The 19,290-nt window shown below is 39.4% G+C and overlaps 2 protein-coding genes across 3 annotated transcripts in view; both read left to right on the top strand.

The window, feature by feature from the left end:
• The window catches only part of YIPF1 (Yip1 domain family member 1), a 370,444-nt gene that overhangs the window by 217,521 nt on the left and 133,633 nt on the right, over nucleotides 1–19,290 (top strand). The gene's annotated exons all lie outside the window — the stretch shown is intronic.
• GLIS1 (GLIS family zinc finger 1) overlaps nucleotides 1–19,290 on the top strand; it is a 206,110-nt gene that overhangs the window by 181,298 nt on the left and 5,522 nt on the right. For both annotated transcript variants that reach the window (XM_074833182.1, XM_074833183.1), the window contains exon 8: nucleotides 12,907–13,091. In XM_074833182.1, coding sequence (XP_074689283.1) covers nucleotides 12,907–13,091 — 185 coding nt within the window. The remainder of the gene's footprint in view (nucleotides 1–12,906; nucleotides 13,092–19,290) is intronic.

Consider the following 19,290-nt stretch of genomic DNA (forward strand, 5'->3'; position numbering starts at 1 on the left):
CAGTGTCTGGTGCATATCTGCCCATCACAGGAACAGACTTACCCTGTCCCTGTCCCGTAAGATGCCTGTGCCCAGCCCTTCTCCCTCCCTGCCCTGCCATCACATTCCCCACCCTGTATTTCCTGTTGGCAGACTCATGCCCATGGCAGAGTCCTGGCAACAGGAGGCACTGGGCATGCTGATTCAGGTGGAAGTTACACCAGATAAATACAAAGTTTTCTGTAGCAGAGAAGCAGCAAGCACAAACAGGAGGAATGGAGACAGAGAGTCCAAAATGAAGGTAATCCACAAGCTATTCTTTCCCTGCAGAATGGGACTACTTGAGCCGGGAGGGGAGTAGGGTCCCTTCCTCTCACTGCTGCCCAGTGTGCTGCTCAGCTCTTTCCTTTTTGAGTTGGTTCTAGGATGGGCTTCTTAGGAGAGTTAAGACAAAAAATCCCAACTAAGAATGAAATACACTAAAGATATACTATGGGAAGGATTTAACAGGCTGTCAGTAAGGTGGATTTGTTTCTAAGGCACTTCACATTTTGGTACTGTTAATAAGAAATGAAAGCAAGGACTTGACCGGAATGAGGACAACCAACAGTTTTCCAGTTTGAGGGGTCTGAAGCTCCCAGGGGAATTCTCCTTGCTGCCCCTCATGTCTCCATTCCAGAGTATGGCACTTCTCTTGCAGCAGAAACACCATGCTGAGTGAGCTGAGTTTCTCACTGAGCTCCTTCTACAGACATTTTGATCATTTGCTTAGGCCAAGGTTTACATCAGAAATGTCTCTGCTGTTTTCAGTTCTAGTGGAATAGCTATTCTTTCTCAGAGGAGACAACAGTGCTGATTTATTATCTCTGTGCTTATATACCTAAGTAATGTAAAGTCTTTGCAGAAACACCATAGTTAATACCCTATGACAAAATGTAAGAGTGAGATGATAACAGATTTCTAACCATGAACCAAACATCAGGAAAAGGAGAGTAGAATGTATTTTTGAATAGTTATTTTAAAACAAGGTATCTAGTTTCATGACATAATGACTTGGAATTTTTCAGCATCTCAAATACCATTTTCTAAACTCAAAGTAATCTGCATTCAGCGTTGTCATACCCAGTCCAAGATCCTTTTGCTGTATTTAATTGTTTATGCTTACATTATTAATGACTGCTGAAATAAAGCCCATACATGACATTTTAATTGCAAGTACGGAAAGTTGGTGTGAACTAATAGTCCTTGAATTTCATTTAGCACAGTTTTGTTTAAAGCATTCATCCATTTAACTGGGCAAAATCACTTAAATAACCTGATGCTTGGAGCCACTGAATTATAGAACTGTTACACCTCTGCCAGTTCATAGCAGTATGACATTACTCATATAAAATATATATGGTTTACAATAGGAAAGAAACACCTAACACTACCTTTCTTCATATTAACTGCTCCAGCTTTCTGGCACACATATAATGTTTTGCCTCATTTGTCAGCTGTCTCAGCATTCATGTTTAAGTAAATGCGAAGAATTTCTGTACTGTGAATCAGTACGATGACAAGACTGGATTGCATAGTTTAAGTCTGTGGAATGAACCAAGTGATTACTATCAAGAAATCTAATTACTGAGTCATCAGATACGCAAGATGCCAAAAACTACATGAGGCGGAGTACAAATAGTCTACTCAAGTTTGACATAAGATTCAGAATTTGATTTAAAGGCTTTTTCTTTTTTTTAAAAAAAAGCCCTATGTTATACCATCCTTTGCCAAAGTCAATACCAAGTGCAGCAGTCAATTTTCCCAAATGGTTTGCTAAGACATTTAAATAGTTTGACAAAATTATCTAATTCACTTGAAAATGTTCTAACAAAATCTGACTTCATTACCAAATATATTTATACTGGCTTTATACAATATGGAGAGTATTTTTTCAAATTCTGGTATGAAGTATATGCTAGACCAAAAAATTTTACTTATATTGATATTAATTAAACTAAAAGTGTGTGACTGAGAAATATTTTGGCATCCAGAAAGTGGGCTTGTCATGATCCAGGTTCAAATATATATATATTTTTTTATTTCAGGTAGCAATGGTTTATTTTAGCATTTCTTGTAGCGTATGCCACGTATAATGTCTAACTTGGTTTCATCTTGCCCATTGCAAAAATAGTCTATTTTGATTTGTAGCAGAATGAAGATGGAAAACCAGCTTTTAGTATTAAATCTTAGATGAATGTTGCACTTGGCTTTTTTTCTACTATTTTTTTAGCTGTTATTATCTAAGTCATCTAAAAATGTACTTAGTTTCGTTTCTAAATTATCTCTGTAAGTTCCAGTTTAGAATATTTAGTGTGATAAATTATAAGCTTAAATGAAACTGATATGGCTAAAGTTAAGTGAGTTTGAGTGGTAGCACCAAGTTAGGGATTTGCACCAATTTAGCTTAATGACCTAACAAGGTCACTCTGTAGGATCTGAACACGGTCCCTCTATATGTGACTGTGAGGCCCTCTGTCACTTGTGTCGCCCAAACCAAACAGCACTTACGTTCTCAAAAGAAGCTGGGGGTACTGACAAATAATAACTTTATTAGGATGGTGATGTGCCTCCAAGGGAAAGGAAAGTTAAACTATTTTTTTAATATTCCTGTGGTAATATAACTCATTTCTGCTCTGTAAACACAGCAGTAAATGAAGAACTAGGGGGATTAAGACATCTGTGATGTCCATAGGTGATGAGTAATGAGAACCAAAACCAGTGAAGGAAATGGGGGAGATTCTTTTCAATACATTATGCTATGTCCTTGAACTGCCAGAATCCAGGCCAGGCAGGAAAATACATTTGTGTACCTAATTCTCATTACTTTAAGAGACAATTAGGTGCCTTAACTACTTATGTCTAATTTGTATTAATCTTTATGTTTGTGAGCTCATGTAAATAAATGGACTGGGAACTGGCATGTTGCTAGAATCTGTGTAGGAAACCAACTTTTACTCTCTAGAAGTACTCTGGAGAACTAAATACCTACACAGTTTTTATAACAGTTCTTAGGACCAAGGAGATACATCACTCATTCATTGTGGATTCCACTGGAGAATACTCTTCATTTATAATAGAATACACAAGTCAGTGTTTTAGTCTTTCTTTCAAAAGCACTAAAACCAATAACAAGAAACAGATATCTCTGACAGCTGAAAACATTTTCAATGGAGGAAGCCAAGAACCCATCATAATTTATCTCAGTGTTATGGATCTGAGCACGCAAAAGGGGCATCAGTACATCCGTCCAAAGAAAGAACAATGTACAGGTGCGGAGCTGAGGTTCATGTAACAAAGAAAATCAGTAATTAAAAGCATCTGGTTTCAAATCCCAGGTCATTCATCTCATTGTAGAAAATGTGATCAGAATTCATTTATAATCATGTCCAGATAGGCTTATACAGTTTTCCCCCCCTTAAAGCAAAATTAGCATAGGCTTACTTCAACGCTACATGGTTAAGAATAAGTTAGTGCTTGATCATGGGGTAAAATGTTGCCTGGCCATCAGCAGAAATAGGTGGGCATGTATTTCATTTGTGTTTCTAAAAGGGCTGGATTGACATTCATTAGAGAGCCTTCATCAGTGCATCTCAAAGTAAGCACTGTGTTGTCTGCCTAGAAGACACACTGTAGCAAAATTATCTTAGAGTAAGAAATAAGAGAGTTACAGGAGAAGGTAGGAGGTAAAAGGAATTGGTCAAAGTAATTGAGAAAGCATTTAAGATGGATTCAACCACAGCTCTTCTGCATTATATTAATGATTTTAGCCATTACTGGGTTTATCTGTATTTAAATTTACATTTAACATATGTAAAGCTGATTTTTTTCTTTTCTTCAAATTTTGTTTTGCTTTTTAAGTGAAAGTTCTGCAGTTAGATGTAAACCATATACACCAAACACAATAATTTATCATGGTATAACAAATGCTTAAGTTATCTTAACATCTCCCACTATTGGGTATAGTGCCTTTTAGACTGTAAACTTGAAGAAAGCAGACATTAGCTACCTGTACAGAATCTACCTGCACCTGGAAGCATCTTGCCAGAGAATAATGACCTCAAATGACTAAAATAAGACAGATCAGTCAAGCATGTAGTCCATGCCGGATAATATTGAGTAGACAATACCTGTGTTTGATTGCATGTCTTTGTAATTGACTTCCTGGCAATCACTTGAACCTAAGGCAGTGCTCTTTATTTAAATATGTTTTGATATTTCTTTGACCACATTAATAAAGGTTTTTTAAAAACTTTTGAAATGTATTTTCCTGCTAGGTTGTTAGCAAGAATAAGTTTTCAAATTTCCCTTGCATGTAGTGTCTTCCGCTGTAGTGATTCATCAGCTTCATTTCAAAGATTTTTGAACAAACCTTGCTAAATAAAAATGTCTTTTAGATCAGCACAGTTCCCATAATGATGGCTGTGGTTAACTGCTCTGCAGAAATTGCACATACCAGGTCAGAACAATTGTAGAGATATTAATTTAACACAGAAAAAATGTGTTTGTGTATATGTGTGAGTTTGTGTAGGTAATGAAATGCATTACAAAATACTGAGTTATGTTTTATGCCCAACTGAGACTTGCCTGTGTATTCATTAGAAAAGAGTGTGAGTATTTCAGTAAGTCACTCTGTACCTGCAGAGAAGGCCCACACAGAAAGCCTTTGAGTGTGCCAGGGAAGGACTCCTTTGGCTCCTCTGTAATTTTGAACCCAAAGCTGTTTTCATATCACTGTTATTGGTGTTACTAAAAGTACTCTAAAGCAATGAAATGACCTAAGACTCTTCAGTCACATTAAAGGTCCCATGGATGGTGTTCTCCATAATGTTTATGAAGCCCCTCTTATTCCTCATAGCTAACTAGCTCCTGCACTCCTTGTACAGGCACTTGTTGACACTGCTTAGAGTGTGTGTGAGTGAAGGTGAAGAACTGGATTCAAGGAATCCAAGGCAGTATTCTGAATGAAAAATAGTATCTTGTATTCACCTAGAAGCTAGGAAAAGTCTGACATTGCCTCAGTCCTACTTTAAAGATGTTACACACAGAGGTGTGTCACACGCTGCATTAGTAGCAGAGCCAGGAAGAGAGCCCGAGTCTCTTAAGAGCAGCCACCTACTCAAGCTGGCCACAAGCAGAGCGAGAAAAGAGAAAAGAAAAACAGAAACACAGTGTCGTATCTCGCAGTCACGGAGCAGAGACTGAGGCCTTGTAGGAAGGGCAGTGTGTCACAGTCCAGTAACTTGTTTGCTCATTGTTTATAGAACAGGGTAATAAAATGCAATGATGCCCAGCAAGGTGATCTGCATTGAAGGATTTATTATATATCAGGGAGAGGGGGGGAAGAGGAGAAAGGAGGAAAGAGGGAGAGAACGAAAAGATTCCTTGCATTCCAGAAATGTAGCCAGAGGCACCTGGCAGTGATTAGTGCAAAGGTTCACCAAACTTCAGATAGAGTCCTTCTTAAAAAAAAAAAAAAAAAAAGTAGGAAAAAAGTGAACAGTATAACTGTTTCCTGAGCATGTGCTGACAGAAATTCCCGTAGGGCAAGACCCAGAACAGAAACACGTGGCAAGAGATTGGGCGCTATCCAGAGACCAGATTAGCAGAGCTTTACACATCATTTTTAATATTATGGGAAGAGATGAAAATCAGTGTTAACTTTTTTTTCCATTTAAAAAAAAATAATCTCCTGGTCCTGGAACTGAATTGGACTTTCTCACAATATAAGTAACTATAATGCTTGGGGGAGAGATTTTATGAATGAAATGGTTGGCATGCTGGATTTTATGGTAGAACCTGGTTTCATGGAAAATCTCAGGTTTTGTAACTAGCTGCCATACTGTACAAGTCACTTAAGATAAAGCACGGAGCTTCTTTGTTTTGTGCTTCTTACTCTGGTGCTTAATTATATACTTTTCTTCACATTAATATGAGTTAAACATAATTCTAAAAGTCAAGATTGTTTGATATGGTGATACGCTATGAATGAGAACTGTATTACAGAATGGTAATAATAACCCAAAATATACAAAAAAAATATTTGAGATAAAGGACAGATGTTTTTCAGTCTGGATTTGGTCATGTTTCCACTGAACTCAATAGGATATGGGTTGAGATTCTTTGTCTAGCTGAGGAATCTGCCAGTCAAGCCATCACATCATAAAAAACCCCCAAAACCCAGACAGTTTTCATATTGGAAACATCCCTATCTTAGATATTTCTGTTTCGCGGTTACACTTCATTCCCACTTATTATTCAAGAATCTTAGTTTGAATTTATTTTCATTATTTTTCAATTTTCAATTCCATTCAGTATTTACTAAGTAAGTATACTGTGTGTGGGTTTTGGCAGTCAAGAGATGATCAACTACATCATGAAAAAACTCACCTTAAAACAGCTCAAAATCTGGCTTTACAGTTTCTTACTCTGTGTTAATTTGTCCAGGAACTGCAACCGAACAAAGACTGGGTAAAGCGAAGTGTAAATCTGTTTCTTACTCAGACTAAGTATTGTGGATGAATATGGAAGACACACATCTAGGCATCTTGACAGACAGCTCAGAAAAATCAATGTTGATTTGTATGTATTTTGTGGTTCTTTATATTGCAATAATATTGGAAAAAGACATTCGGTGTGCATATATGGTGTGAAAATTTTTATACACTAACTGCCTATTTTGGGAGGCTGAAAGTGGCAACAGGATAAATAATTCTAAAACAAGGTAATGGTACTTGTAGCCTATTAGATGTCTTTTCTGTAGATCACTGCTAGCTCATGGCATTCCTAGATAGTCCCCTCACACAGGCCTTATCTACAATTTAATATGAACTTTCACCACCCAAAATATATTGCTAAAACATGATCACAAGAAAAATTTGTGTAAAAGTCTTACTGGAGTTTCTGTCTGAGATTCCTAAAGGTATGCACTTTATAAAATGAGAGAGAAGACAGATCACTATCTTCTATGTTATGACTTTTAGTTTTCTTTTTAAAAAAGTCCTTCTGTTAAGATTGAGATTTCTGAGCATTCCCATTGATGTGAGTGACAAATGCTTTGCAGTAGAGGTGAGGAATTGGCTTGTTGTCTGTCTAACACTTGGTTTAATGACTCTTCTGGGGTAGTTTCCCATCTGGCTTGAAGAGCTGCCCTTAGGAAGGGCTGTGAAGCCGAGTACTTTAAGACAGTGTTTAGCATGGTGCAGAAGTGTGCACAGTGTCATAGACAAGGTATGTTATCGAGTTAGGATCAGTTCTTCAGTAGTTTTCTGTCATTTGTGTGGATGAAGGTATTACATAAACAAGATCTTTCTGATTAGTCCTTTTACTTAATTGTCTACTGATGCATCCTCGGGAGAGGAATGCATTAGCTTTGCAATTCCACCTGAAATCATAGGTCCCTCAAGACTAGCATTATGTCTTCAGCGCCATTCTACACATGGTGCTTCAAAAGGAATTTGAAAAAACCCACAATACCTGGTCAATCATACAAAGTCGTATGATGAGTGAAGAGAGAGGAGAATTCCTCTCTGCCTCCTTGGGTGATCAGTTTACATCCTGAAACACAAGATTTGATTACCCCTCACTTAGCATGGAAATGTTGGTTTTGGCCATTAAATTATTCAGTCTCTTTTTGAAAAACTAGGTATTTTGTTTGATTCTGTGACTTCCTGTGGCTATGAATGCCACAGGCCAGGCCATGCTGTGTGAGCAAAATGTTCCTTTTGTTTTAAGCCGACCTTCTTCTCTCTGTGGTGCATGCCCTGTTGCTCCCGTGTCTTGGACAGGGTGGAGAGGAGACTGGCTCCTCCATTGCACCCTTGTAATCTGAAAAACTGCATTTCAGTTCTCTTCTTTCAGTGGCATGCTTCTAGTTTTGGCAGTTTTACTTTGTAAGAAAACCCTATCTTACTATTCTAGTATATCTTCAGCTGGTTTTAACTCTAACGATAATGTATCAAAACTGAACTGGTTTTGCCACTGTAATATATGGACATTAATAAGTAGATTCTTACTGCATCCAACTGTGTTGATCCTTTTCTGTTATTATCACTGCTCAAGAAGATTGCACATGATTCCTACAAGACTGCTGTTCCCAGAAGAGACTACTGTAAGTTCAAAACAAGCCAACACATGTAAGGAACGTAGCCTGTTTTGGTGCATACCTCTCTGTATGACAGAGATTGAGAAGAACCTACTGTCATTAGGTCTGAAGTCACCAAAATGAATCTTCAGGTGAAAAAGCTTTCCTACTTGCATCATATATTACATACAGCAAAGTTTTTAGCAATAGCAGTTTCATCAGTAGGATGACTGGAAATCTGCTGGATTCAGAGAGTAACTTCATTAGTGTGTGTAGCAGATAATGGCTAGGAACAAGGTAGAGGCATGCTTCACAGGCTACCTTTCGCATAAGGGACATACGGTTTCTGATAATGGAGTAGTAAAAGCCTTGCAGTGGGTTAATTTGTTGTTTGAGTTACTAAGTGTTTTACCATCAAGCATCCTTGCAAGACAGGGTAGACTGTTATCAACAGACAGACTACATCAACAGTGCAAGCAATCTGTAAGACCTGTTGTTCTTAGCTTTGTCACAAGGTTAGGGAGATAGCAAAAAGATTTATGTTCCTGAACAGAAATACTCCGTATAGCCAGGAGCCCTCAAATTTAACAAATTAAGGAAGGATAAGGATTTTTGTACATGTGTGTGAGAGTATTTATTTATGTATCTCTCTATATTGCTATATGTAGGCACAGATATATATTAAAAGGCCCCAAAAGGACCTGCAAATTTACTGAATTATTCAAGTTAGAATTAAAGTAAAATATATGGTATATATTTATTATTAATATGTAAACCAAAGCAAACTGTGGTTGTAGTACGGTATTAACAGGAAATGTCCAGGCTATTAGTTATTGAAATGTATATGCCTTAACTACTGCCTGGGAATTTTCAATGTATTCAGCCGAGTTCCTGGTGTAAGTAGTTTAGTGTGTTCTTCCAAACAGAAGGCATCTCCTCTTAAGCTCTTTTCTGTTGCTAAGGCATTATCTATTTAATTTGTATCAGGAATGATTCCTCCTCTCTTTTAACAACCTGAGTATCACAGCAACCTAATTAGTAGGCAAATATTCAGGAGAGGATTAAAAACATGGCACTGGGAACTGGACAGTTAGCTGATGAAAAAACTCTCCTTGAGCGTGCCAGAGCACATTCACACATGCATACACACACACAAAATAATATTCTAGGGACCAGCTTGAGCTGTAGGCGTGATGAATATTTTAAGGACACAAGTCCCCATGTTGGCCACTTGTGCTAGTACAGCCAGATTTTTCTGCTGGGCAAAGCTCTTTCCTAGCTAAAAAAGGTGCCTTAACTTAGGGGAAACATGTTAAATTCCCAGTTTGGGAGAGACTGAGCAGAATGTAGCAGATTTTCCGGTGACCTGCTCAACTGTATGAAACTCTCTTCACGCAGAGGAGGCAGCGATGGTCCAGCGTTACAGGGAGCTCTCAGGGTTTCAGTTCAAGTGCCTGTGCTGCAGTAAGTTCCTAGGCGACTGGGTGCCCGCAGACAGCTATGTTTGCTCAGCTCCAGCACGATGACAGCAGTGCTGAGCGGGAGCAGGGAGCTGGCAGCTCTGCACGGCCGCTCGGCTCGCCCAGCTGGAGAAGGGCCCCGCATGCCTCCAGCCCTCCTGCCTCGCACAGGGAACCTCACCTGCTCCAAACCAGTCATTTCAAAGGCTTCGAGGCACAAATGCTATCATAACCGTTGAGCTCACGCGCAGGAAAAACAGGAATGCAAAAGACTGGGAATGGGGAGAAGCGCTGCTTTAAAAATAACAATAAAAACTGTTAAATTCTTCTCACATGGTTAAGATTTAAATAGCCTCTGGGAGTAGTTAGACTGGGTAGGGAAGATGGGATTTTCAGTATTCCCACAGCTGGACACCTTAAACGTACCATTTTTGGTTGACATGCAACATATTTGCATAGAATTTAAAAATGTGATTACTCGACCATCCTAACAAAGCACTCGACAGAGAGCAGCCCGGCAGGCCTCTATGGGGTGCTCCATTTCCCAGCAGTAGCCAGGACAAGGCATTTCAAGAGAAGGCAGAAGAAACCCAACACAGGCTGTTGCAGAGCCCTCGCTCACCAGAAGTATTTTCCTCCCTCATTCAGAGTGGTTTCTGGCTCATCCAGGACTTGGAGTTTTTAGTACATCTTTTGTTTCTCTTTTAAATGTGTGTGTGGTCATTATCCATATAAATGTCACTACCGTGGTCTTTTTTAGCTATTATCTTTCCAATGAAAACAACTGCAATCTTTTTAATCTCCTTTCAGATAGAAGCATTTCCAGGCTTCTAATAGCGTTTCTGGCATGTGGAGGACGATGTCTCCATGTGTGCTGTTTGAAGGGGCTGGTGACCATTTTGTAATTTGTGGTTGGGCTTCGCCGGCGCTCGTGTACTGCTCAGAAGAGACCGTAGCAAAGGCTTTTCTCTAGGTCCCAGCAGATAATGTCAGCCCCATCTTCAGGCAACAGTTCACCACAGACAGACATTTGAGAGTATTTGCCGAAGATATGACTTGTAGCTGGGCTGCCCGACAGCTCATTTGTGTTAAACTATTTCTCTACCGAGACCTTTGAGGAAAACCTACAGCCACATGGGAGCTGACCTTAGCGTTTAGCTGCTTCTTAGCAAATAAACTCGGTATTTTTCCCCAAGCATCTGCTCTTCAGCAGTTCAGACTCCAAAGAGCATTTTCTGTCTCTGACCTGAAGAGGGCACAGGTGGCCCCCGCATTCCCCACGTCCCTTTTTAGCACCTCTGCAGCCCCCGGCCTTTACCCTCGGATGGGGCAATGGCCATCCCAGCTGCGGTGCTGAGCTCTCTTTGATATGCACCTAAAACAAAACAGAAAATATTTTTTTTCTTCGCATGTTGGCTCTTAGAATTTGACTTTGGTCCTCTTTATTTTACATATTGCTGGTCTTAATGATGGTGGTGGTGGTATTTTTCTCACAAAAAATTTATTTTCCAGTTCTTATGTATTTGGCTTGAAAATATCCTTGCTTTCACCCATTTAACAATACTGGTTTAATTCTTCAGTTTAGTTTGGGGATATTCAGAGTCTCTGTGGTTTGTATTATATGCCTTATTTTCCTGCTTTGGGAGATGGAATTACTTCAGCATAGGATGGGCTTTGACTGGTTGATTTATTTAAGCCCCTTTTAATAAAGTGTCACTGTGACAGCTTTTGGCAGTGTTCCTCTGCCTCTCATGTTAAATTTGATTAAGCTGTTGTCACCATTAATTCACAGTTCATCTATATTTACCTCTTGAGCACTCCCATGTAGTGCTGAGCCCTAAGTCAAGCATAGCCTCGCTCCCCAAGTTTAATCCTAACTGCTCCAAGAAGCAATCATGTAAACTGGTGAGGAACTGCTATTGCAAATCATGGTTTGTGGTATTTGAATGGCTTGTGCAGTGGTAGAGAAAGACACCAGTGATAGATGTAATTTAGCTTTTAGTTGATTCTTTGTACACCTACAATGGTTTGTGCTCAATATTTTTTTTCCAGCTAGGTGATATATATTATAACCTGCAGGGATATTTTTATTTCTACACCTCAGGACCTGTAGCTGTGAAGTTTCAGCAGCGTGGCTCTCAAACAGACAGGTGTTTTTTCTGGTGTCTGAAGGTTCTAGTGCTGCTCAAAGAGCTGCTTCTTGTGTTTAGCAGAAGGTCCAGAGGCAGCAGAGAGAATATGGTGAACATATACAGTCCACGCAGCTCGCACATTTGATGATGTAACACTGGGCTGTGGAGCAAAAGGCCGTTTGTTACAGCTACTGTAGGAGGATAAAAGATCCAACTTCAGCTTATTTACTCATTTATAGGGTTAGTTTAATGCAGCTCTAAAAGAGGCTTGTACGTGAATGGCCAGGGTTTTGGTCCCATCTTCTGCACCATGCCATCCTTCTGGCTGTAAATGGCCAAAAGACAGTTCTCTGGCAAAGGATTTGTCCCTTCTGGGCCAGCTGCTGTACCAGCCCTTGGTGGAGCAGTTGCGTTGTGGCAGGAGGAAGCACTGAAGCTTCACTGCTCCACCAGTGGCAGAGGAGACCTGGGGACTTGATGGAAGTGGGTTACTGAGGGTGCTCCTCAACTGCTCTGGCTCCCTGTGGGAGTGTTGGGTCGGGGTCTGTTCCCCAAGCAGAACTGCCCCAGCACTCCTGTGCTGGCCCAAGTCCCAGATGTCCAGGGGCAATTTTCCATCTCTCAGGTACAACTTCTCACTCTTCCACTGAGCAGTGTCACCACAAGCAAACACTTCCTCAGGCTTTTTCTTTGAAAGGACAGTACCATCTGTTGCAGTTAAAGCTGTATTTCTAAGTCTAAAAAACACTACATGAGGAATAACTAATGCTTTTCTTTGTCTTGGCTGCAGCTTGGGTGTAAAGCTTTACCCTGTTACAGCTATGAAGGCACTTAAACAATTTACTTGCATTTGCTCACTCTAACTACGTTTTCCACTTCTGTTTTCCGGACATGTATCTCAGCTTATGAAATTTTAAATTAAAACTGAGCTATGTTTAAGTTGCTTACTGAGGAGTGGTGCCATTTTGATCCTGTCACTATGGCTAGTACAGGAAGTCAGTGTAAAGGAACAGCAATCCTCTTCTAACTCCCTTTCCTCCTAATGAATACCTGAAAGTAGCACTGCGTTTTTATCTCTTTTTACAACATAATTTCTACCTGTAAAATAGATGTTTCTATAGTTTGGCCATTATGGAAATAGGGCTTTTCAAGTATTTCATTTTCCCATATTGTGATGTGATATATGAAGTTTTTCTGTATTTTCTTTTTCTAGGCTTGCTCCCAACATAATCTCTCCACTTGTCAGCCCCCTGAAAGCATTAGTTCCACCTTCCCTATTGCAGAAACACGGCTCTCCGTCATCACACAGCCAGTCACCAAATGGGCAGCAATTTTCTGGAATACCAAATAAACCATATGCTCAATTTCAAAACCAGTCTGTACAGCAGGGATCTCAAGGTAACTCTTGCATCTTTTTTTTGTTTTGGTTTGGTTTTGTTTTTGAACTTTCCTAATTCCTAGTTGGGGAGAAAGACTTTATTTCAGTTTTTGCATTTTCTGCCAATACCGTCTTATTAAGGGAGTGACAGCATTTCAATGGGAACTCCAAATTTTAAAGTGGCTTGATATACATGCTGAGCAAAATTTTCAGACCAGTTCATGCTGTGATATGTTATCATAATGGGGAAAGCTATCACAACAACAGATTGATTGCATTTATTCCGGTTTTTCAGTAGATGGCTACTAGTTATGCACCTCATCTGAGTGGTCATCCAGCCTTCCGTCAGCTTGGATAGAGTGATCCTGCTGAAGGAAAAGCCATCTAGTCCCAAAATAGAATCATGGAATAGAATCATAGAATGGTTTGGGTTGGAAGGGACCTTAAAGATCATCTAGTCCCAACCCCCCTGCCATGGGCAGGGACACCTTCCACTAGCCCAGGTTGCCCAAAGCCCCATCCAACCTGGCCTTGAACCCTTCCAGGGAGGGGGCAGCCACAGCTGCTCTGGGCAACCTGTGCCAGTGTCTCACCACCCTCACAGGAAAGAATTCCTTCTATCTAATCTAAATCTACCCTCTTTCAGTTTAAAACCATTACCCCTCATCCTATCCCTACACCCCTGATAGAGTCCCTCCCCACCTTTCCTGTAGCCCCTTTAAGTACTGAGGGGCCACTCTAAGGTCTTCCCGGAGCTTTCCCTTCTCCAGGCTGAACACCCTCAACTCTCTCATGGCTGTAGCACACCTTGGCAATATCCACTGATAGTGATGCACTAGACATGAGCTTAGACAAAGAAACAATATTTTGCTCTTTATTATTTGGAAGTTTGGCATCTGTATTATTTTATGTAATAATATGCAAAGGCACTCTGTACAACTATAGGGTGCCAGTGTGATTTGAGGACAGGCATGGGAGCAGCTAAGCTGCTGTCCCACTGCTTAATTTAAAACATTTTTGTTTGGAATTACTCAGCCTTTTTAATCAGGAGCCTATTTACCTATTCTGGAGTTCTGCTGAGGGAACTAATTAATGTTTCTGCAATTTTTAAGGTATAAATTAGAAAGAGATATTATTATCACAGATTCTTCCAGTAACAGGAGCTTGCATATTTAAGAAATATGTTATATAATCCAGCTGGTATGCTGCTTAAGTGTGGTAAATATTCACAATAAAGAAGTGTGCAGGACATCTGTCTGGTTGCAAGTATAACCAAGCATATCAGTTTATACAGGCAGATAACCAGCTTTTTTGAAATTTGTTTCACAGCTGTACTGTCATTTGTATAAGGTCATTTTTGGCTGGCGAAGTATCACATGTGATCAATTTACCAGTGGGCAAAATAGGAGGTTTGCTTTCTCTCAATATATGCTAAGGCTAGGTCTGAAACACAGGAGTTGAACACAAACCCAGTGAGCAATTCACAGCTGTAATGGGGTTCAGTATCCCAACAGTTCCCTCTGCCCTTCATTCTCTGAGGAGTATTTTTGCTCTTTGGTTGGACTTAGTCTGAAAAGTTAAAGTGTATTATATTAAATGATTTGTTCTGAAGGAAAAACTAACTCAACCTGATGCTCAACAGATTATTCAATTTGAAAAGATTAACTCTGTAAGGGAAAAGTGGCAGATTTATGATAGCATATAATGATATATGATTGTGTTACTATAATGAGCTAAATAACTACAAACCACAAGAGGAAAGTTTAGCAGCTCATTACTATGGCAGAAACAAATGCATAGACAGAACAAGTTTTGAACCACTTAAATAAATTGACTTTATTCCTTAAGAAAACCACATTTCCTTTTGAATGAATTGTTGCTTTCTAAGTGTTATGTCGTGTGGTTTTGAAAAAGCAATAATTTTCTACTTTGGCCAAATGTTGAAGTATTATTATAAATTCATTATGGAAATGGTCATTCAAAAATCAATTTTGATTAGCAGCCTTTGAAATCAATTATCTGTAACCTGTAAACTTAGCTGTACTTGCTCTACATCTTTTTTTTTTTGCATCTCAGTTCATTAACAGTACATTTTTCTAACAGAATCTGTAGTAATTTGGGAGTTTTGAATTTTTGCTAAAAAAAGAAACACTATGTAAGTCTAGCTGTAGAACTAAGCATCTGTACGGAAGCATATAAACATTGTGGGTCTGAAATTTTTAGGAGACAGCAAGCTTCGTTAGGCTGGTAGCAGAAATATCGATAATGAAATAATAAGCTGACATTATTTATATGTTTAAACCTAATTGTAGTAAGATCACATGGAAATTATTACATGCTGAAAGAATTTGGCAGGCAATGGAGTTATTTATACCTGACGTGATTTCTTGTCAGAAATTTTATGGAATTTGAAAAGCTGAGATTTATTTGCGCATACATGTAAATGACATAGCATAACAAGATGGCATTTAATAGACATATTCCAATTATTTGCTCATTACATCATTCATTTTAAAGCTGCTTGAAGTTTTCTAGGCTGTGCCTTAGAGAAACAGAGGCAGCCAGTGCACTGTATGAAGTGGCTAACTGCAGCTTTTCTGTCACAAATTATTTCAAAGCAAAATTTTAACTAAATGTTATGTTTGGAACTCGGTTTATTCCTTTATTAACTGCTATATTTCTACATCTACGGTACATAAAACATTTAATAGTGATCATTTAAACTGACAGGACATTTAGTAAATTCCTCACTTGAAAATTAACCCCAGAAAATTTTTGATTTAAATCAAAACTGAAGGAAAACCTGAAATCCATGTGGAAAAAAAAATATTGGTGAAACGCTTGTTGCCAAATTGGTACTACACTTTTGCTCTCCTAGAAGGAGCAGGGATGTTTGCACCAGGCAAGCCTTCTTGTTTACTTCATATTTAACCACTGAAGGGAGTTTTTTTTAAGAACGTGTAGAAAATGCTCCATGTTTAGTTTACTCTAATCAACCCTATGTGGTTGTTAATTGAACCATTGGTTATGGGATTTCAATCATACCTTAATTCCTAATACTTTCTGTGTAAAGCATTTCTAAAAATCTAAAGGAACAACAACTAAATGGCATGAACCAAAAGCACCTTTGTTTCATAATGCACATTTTAAAAATGTATAAATGCAGTAAAGCTCTGACTTGTATTGCATATGCAAATCAAACATTGTGTTGCCTGCAAGCAACAAGTTTCATTTCCTGTGGTTGTGTAAAATGAATGAAACCTTATCTGGCAAGAGCACCCAGTATTACAAAAGTCCTTGTGGTTGCTTTAACTCACATGGCCTTTCCATCTCTTATCTAATTACTTTGGTTTTCGGGAACACTTAGCATTTAAACAAGCTGGAAATTTTCCCTTTTTAATAATGTAAAAGCTGTGTGAGGCTCAGATCCTCTGGAACAGGCTGACTGGCCTCTTGAGCCATGCCAGGCTACTGAAGGCCATCAACGAAAGCCAACCTATCTGGTACCAAAAGAACCTCTCTGATTGTGCTTCTGAAGCAGTGGGTGGGAGTATAGAAAGTATATAAAAAGTCATGAAAAAAATCTTACTGACATAGCAACTCACTGATCCTGCAGTCCTTCAAACTGGAGATGTGCAATTTCAGTCACTCCAAGACTCATTTCCACTTTCCAAGATCAACATTCATCTGACTACATTCTGAAATACAGCTTTTAATACTGCAAGCACGATTCTTCCTACCCAAGTGTCGTTTTATGCCCAGTTTAAGTGCAGGGAAGATCACCAAATTCTTCCTATACATCCTAGTAGTGGAACTGCAGATCAGGTTCACCAGCTGCAAGTGCAGTTCTTTAGTGTTTCAGGTGTAAGGCCAGAGCTCTATCGAATAAACTGCTGCCCCTGTCGCTCCCCATGAAACCTCCGTGCATTCGTGTGAGAGGTTATTCTGAAGATGAGAAATACAAGTGCTTTCTGAGAGGTCTCCAACCAGGCAGTACCTGTCTGCTGTAAGATCCCTGCATAAGGGATAAAGCAGGCACTGCCTAACTCAGTAATTATCTTCTCAGTGCTCTTGTCTATGCAGAAGAGCTCTCTGGAGTCTCCACCTCTTTCTCACCTTTTGCAATTCCAAAAGCTACGGGGAGTCTCTGTCTTTCTCCTTCACCTTTCATCCTCAAGCAAGCAGATACCAGCCTTTTACTCCACTCCTCCCAGAGCCATCCCTTGTGCCTTTTTCCACACACATAGAATTCCTTCCAGAAACCCTCTATCCCTTTCTCATAGGGTCCCACTGTCTCATCATTTCTGTGAAGCTCATGAAGAAGGAAGTAAGCTTTCACTATATGGCTTAGGTCAGAAGGGTTTAAAGTCCCATTTTTAGTGTCATGGTTTGTTTTACCTGACCAGTGCTCCTGCTGCAGCCTTTCCCTTCCTCACTCCATCTTTTTTCTTTAGTTACCTTTTCTTTAGTTTTTTAGTTTTCTTCAGCTATCTGCATTTGTCATATCTGCAAGCCCATTGGAACAGGAAAGGTGTATTTCTCTATATTTTCTTTGGGAAGCACTTAGCTGAAATTTGCTCCTGGTGGATAAAACAGTGCAATAACAGTAGTATTTTCCTGCATCATGTCCCTTCATTGGATAGTTCCAGTAACACTTTTTGCACTTCCTTTTCAGATTATCACGCAGTGATGCAGAGGGATAGATAGTGCAATCCAAAGCAGAATTTGATTGCTTAGGGCAGTAGTTTTCCAGACTTCTGATTCTGAGGCAGTTCTCTGCCTCAGGTATTTTTTCCTGAGCAGCTAGACAGTGTAACTTAAAACACTTCAAAACAAACCTTTACCCATAGGTCTTGAGAAAACCCTGGATCCAACTAGTTTCAATCCAGTTCTGTCATGCTTGGCTGTTCTCTGATTTTCTAAGCCACTGTGCCAGCCCTGTAGATCATAAAGATACTTAATTGATTTAACAAAGGCAAGCTTAGGAGCATGATGAAAGGGCAGCAATTACAGAGACAGAGAAAATACACATCATGTCTTCCCTAGAAGTGATGTGTATAGCAGACATTCTGGAAAAGGTTCATTTTTTTTCTCTAGCAATGCATATAAGTGCTCTCTGCAACCAGTTATGCCTCATCTGAAGCCAAGTGTTTCTTTTTTTTCACTGTTCATCTCAAAAGGATATATTTTTAGAAGGCTTACAGCAGGGAGTTCATGTTTTGCAAACAGAAAAGTCCAGATAATTATCAAAAGCCAATCAATAAAGCCCTGTACCTAAAACCACATCAAAAGATGGCTTTGCTACCTCTCATAAGAGCTCTTTGGTTTTTTGAGCCAGACTCTCCAGGCAGTAAATAGAGGTGGCTGTCTATTTATTTCGCAGAAGGACATGCATCATTTAATACTCAGCTTTCCAAACTTCTGGGCCTTCTACATAGCAGCAAATATTAACAGCTTTGGTACAATGTGCATAGTGTCCTTATCTAATATAGTCATCCATTAATACTTCACCAATCATGGATATAAACAATTTAGGTATTTTGTGGTGGAGGTTCTCAAGAAATGAATCATCTAATCCTTCCAGATTCTGCCAAAACACATATTAAACTGTGAAACTTCAGAGCAAATCTTTCACCGCTTGATGAGTTCATCGAATTTCTACTAAAGAATTGCCTCACTTAGCCTTATTTATTACCACCTTAGAAAACACGACCAAAATGAACAGATGGACCCTGAGCTTTGCCTGATACTATCTACTTGGTCAAACTTTAGTAGTAAAGGGAAAATGTAGAAAAAGACAGGAGATCTTTCTTAACAGGAAAAAGCTTATACACTGCATGATTTGTAGGGGACAAACTCCACCCTGCACAGCACCCAGACACTCTGGTGACAGGCACAGGGATTTCATTTCTAAACAAACAGACTGAATAGCTGCACAGCTGGCCCAGCAAGTCAGGTCTCCCACTGACGAGTGGAGCTGTGCTGACTTTCTATCAGCTGAAGATCTGGTTGTGTCTGTGTTTGTCTGAACTACCTGGAGCTTTTGCTGTAGTTCCTTAGGAAATGTGTCAGTCTGAGTAAGACTGAGGGAAGAAAGACAACAGCTCCATATTTTTTCTGGCAATTAGAGGAGAATCTTGATGGCACGTTCTACTAAACTTTAAGCCTGACTTGGTTGACTTCAGCCGCATATAAGGGAAGGAGCATCATTTCAGAAGG

Source organism: Strix aluco, chromosome 8, assembly GCF_031877795.1.
Source record: "Strix aluco isolate bStrAlu1 chromosome 8, bStrAlu1.hap1, whole genome shotgun sequence".
In the NCBI taxonomy this organism is placed as follows: Eukaryota; Metazoa; Chordata; class Aves; order Strigiformes; family Strigidae; genus Strix; species Strix aluco.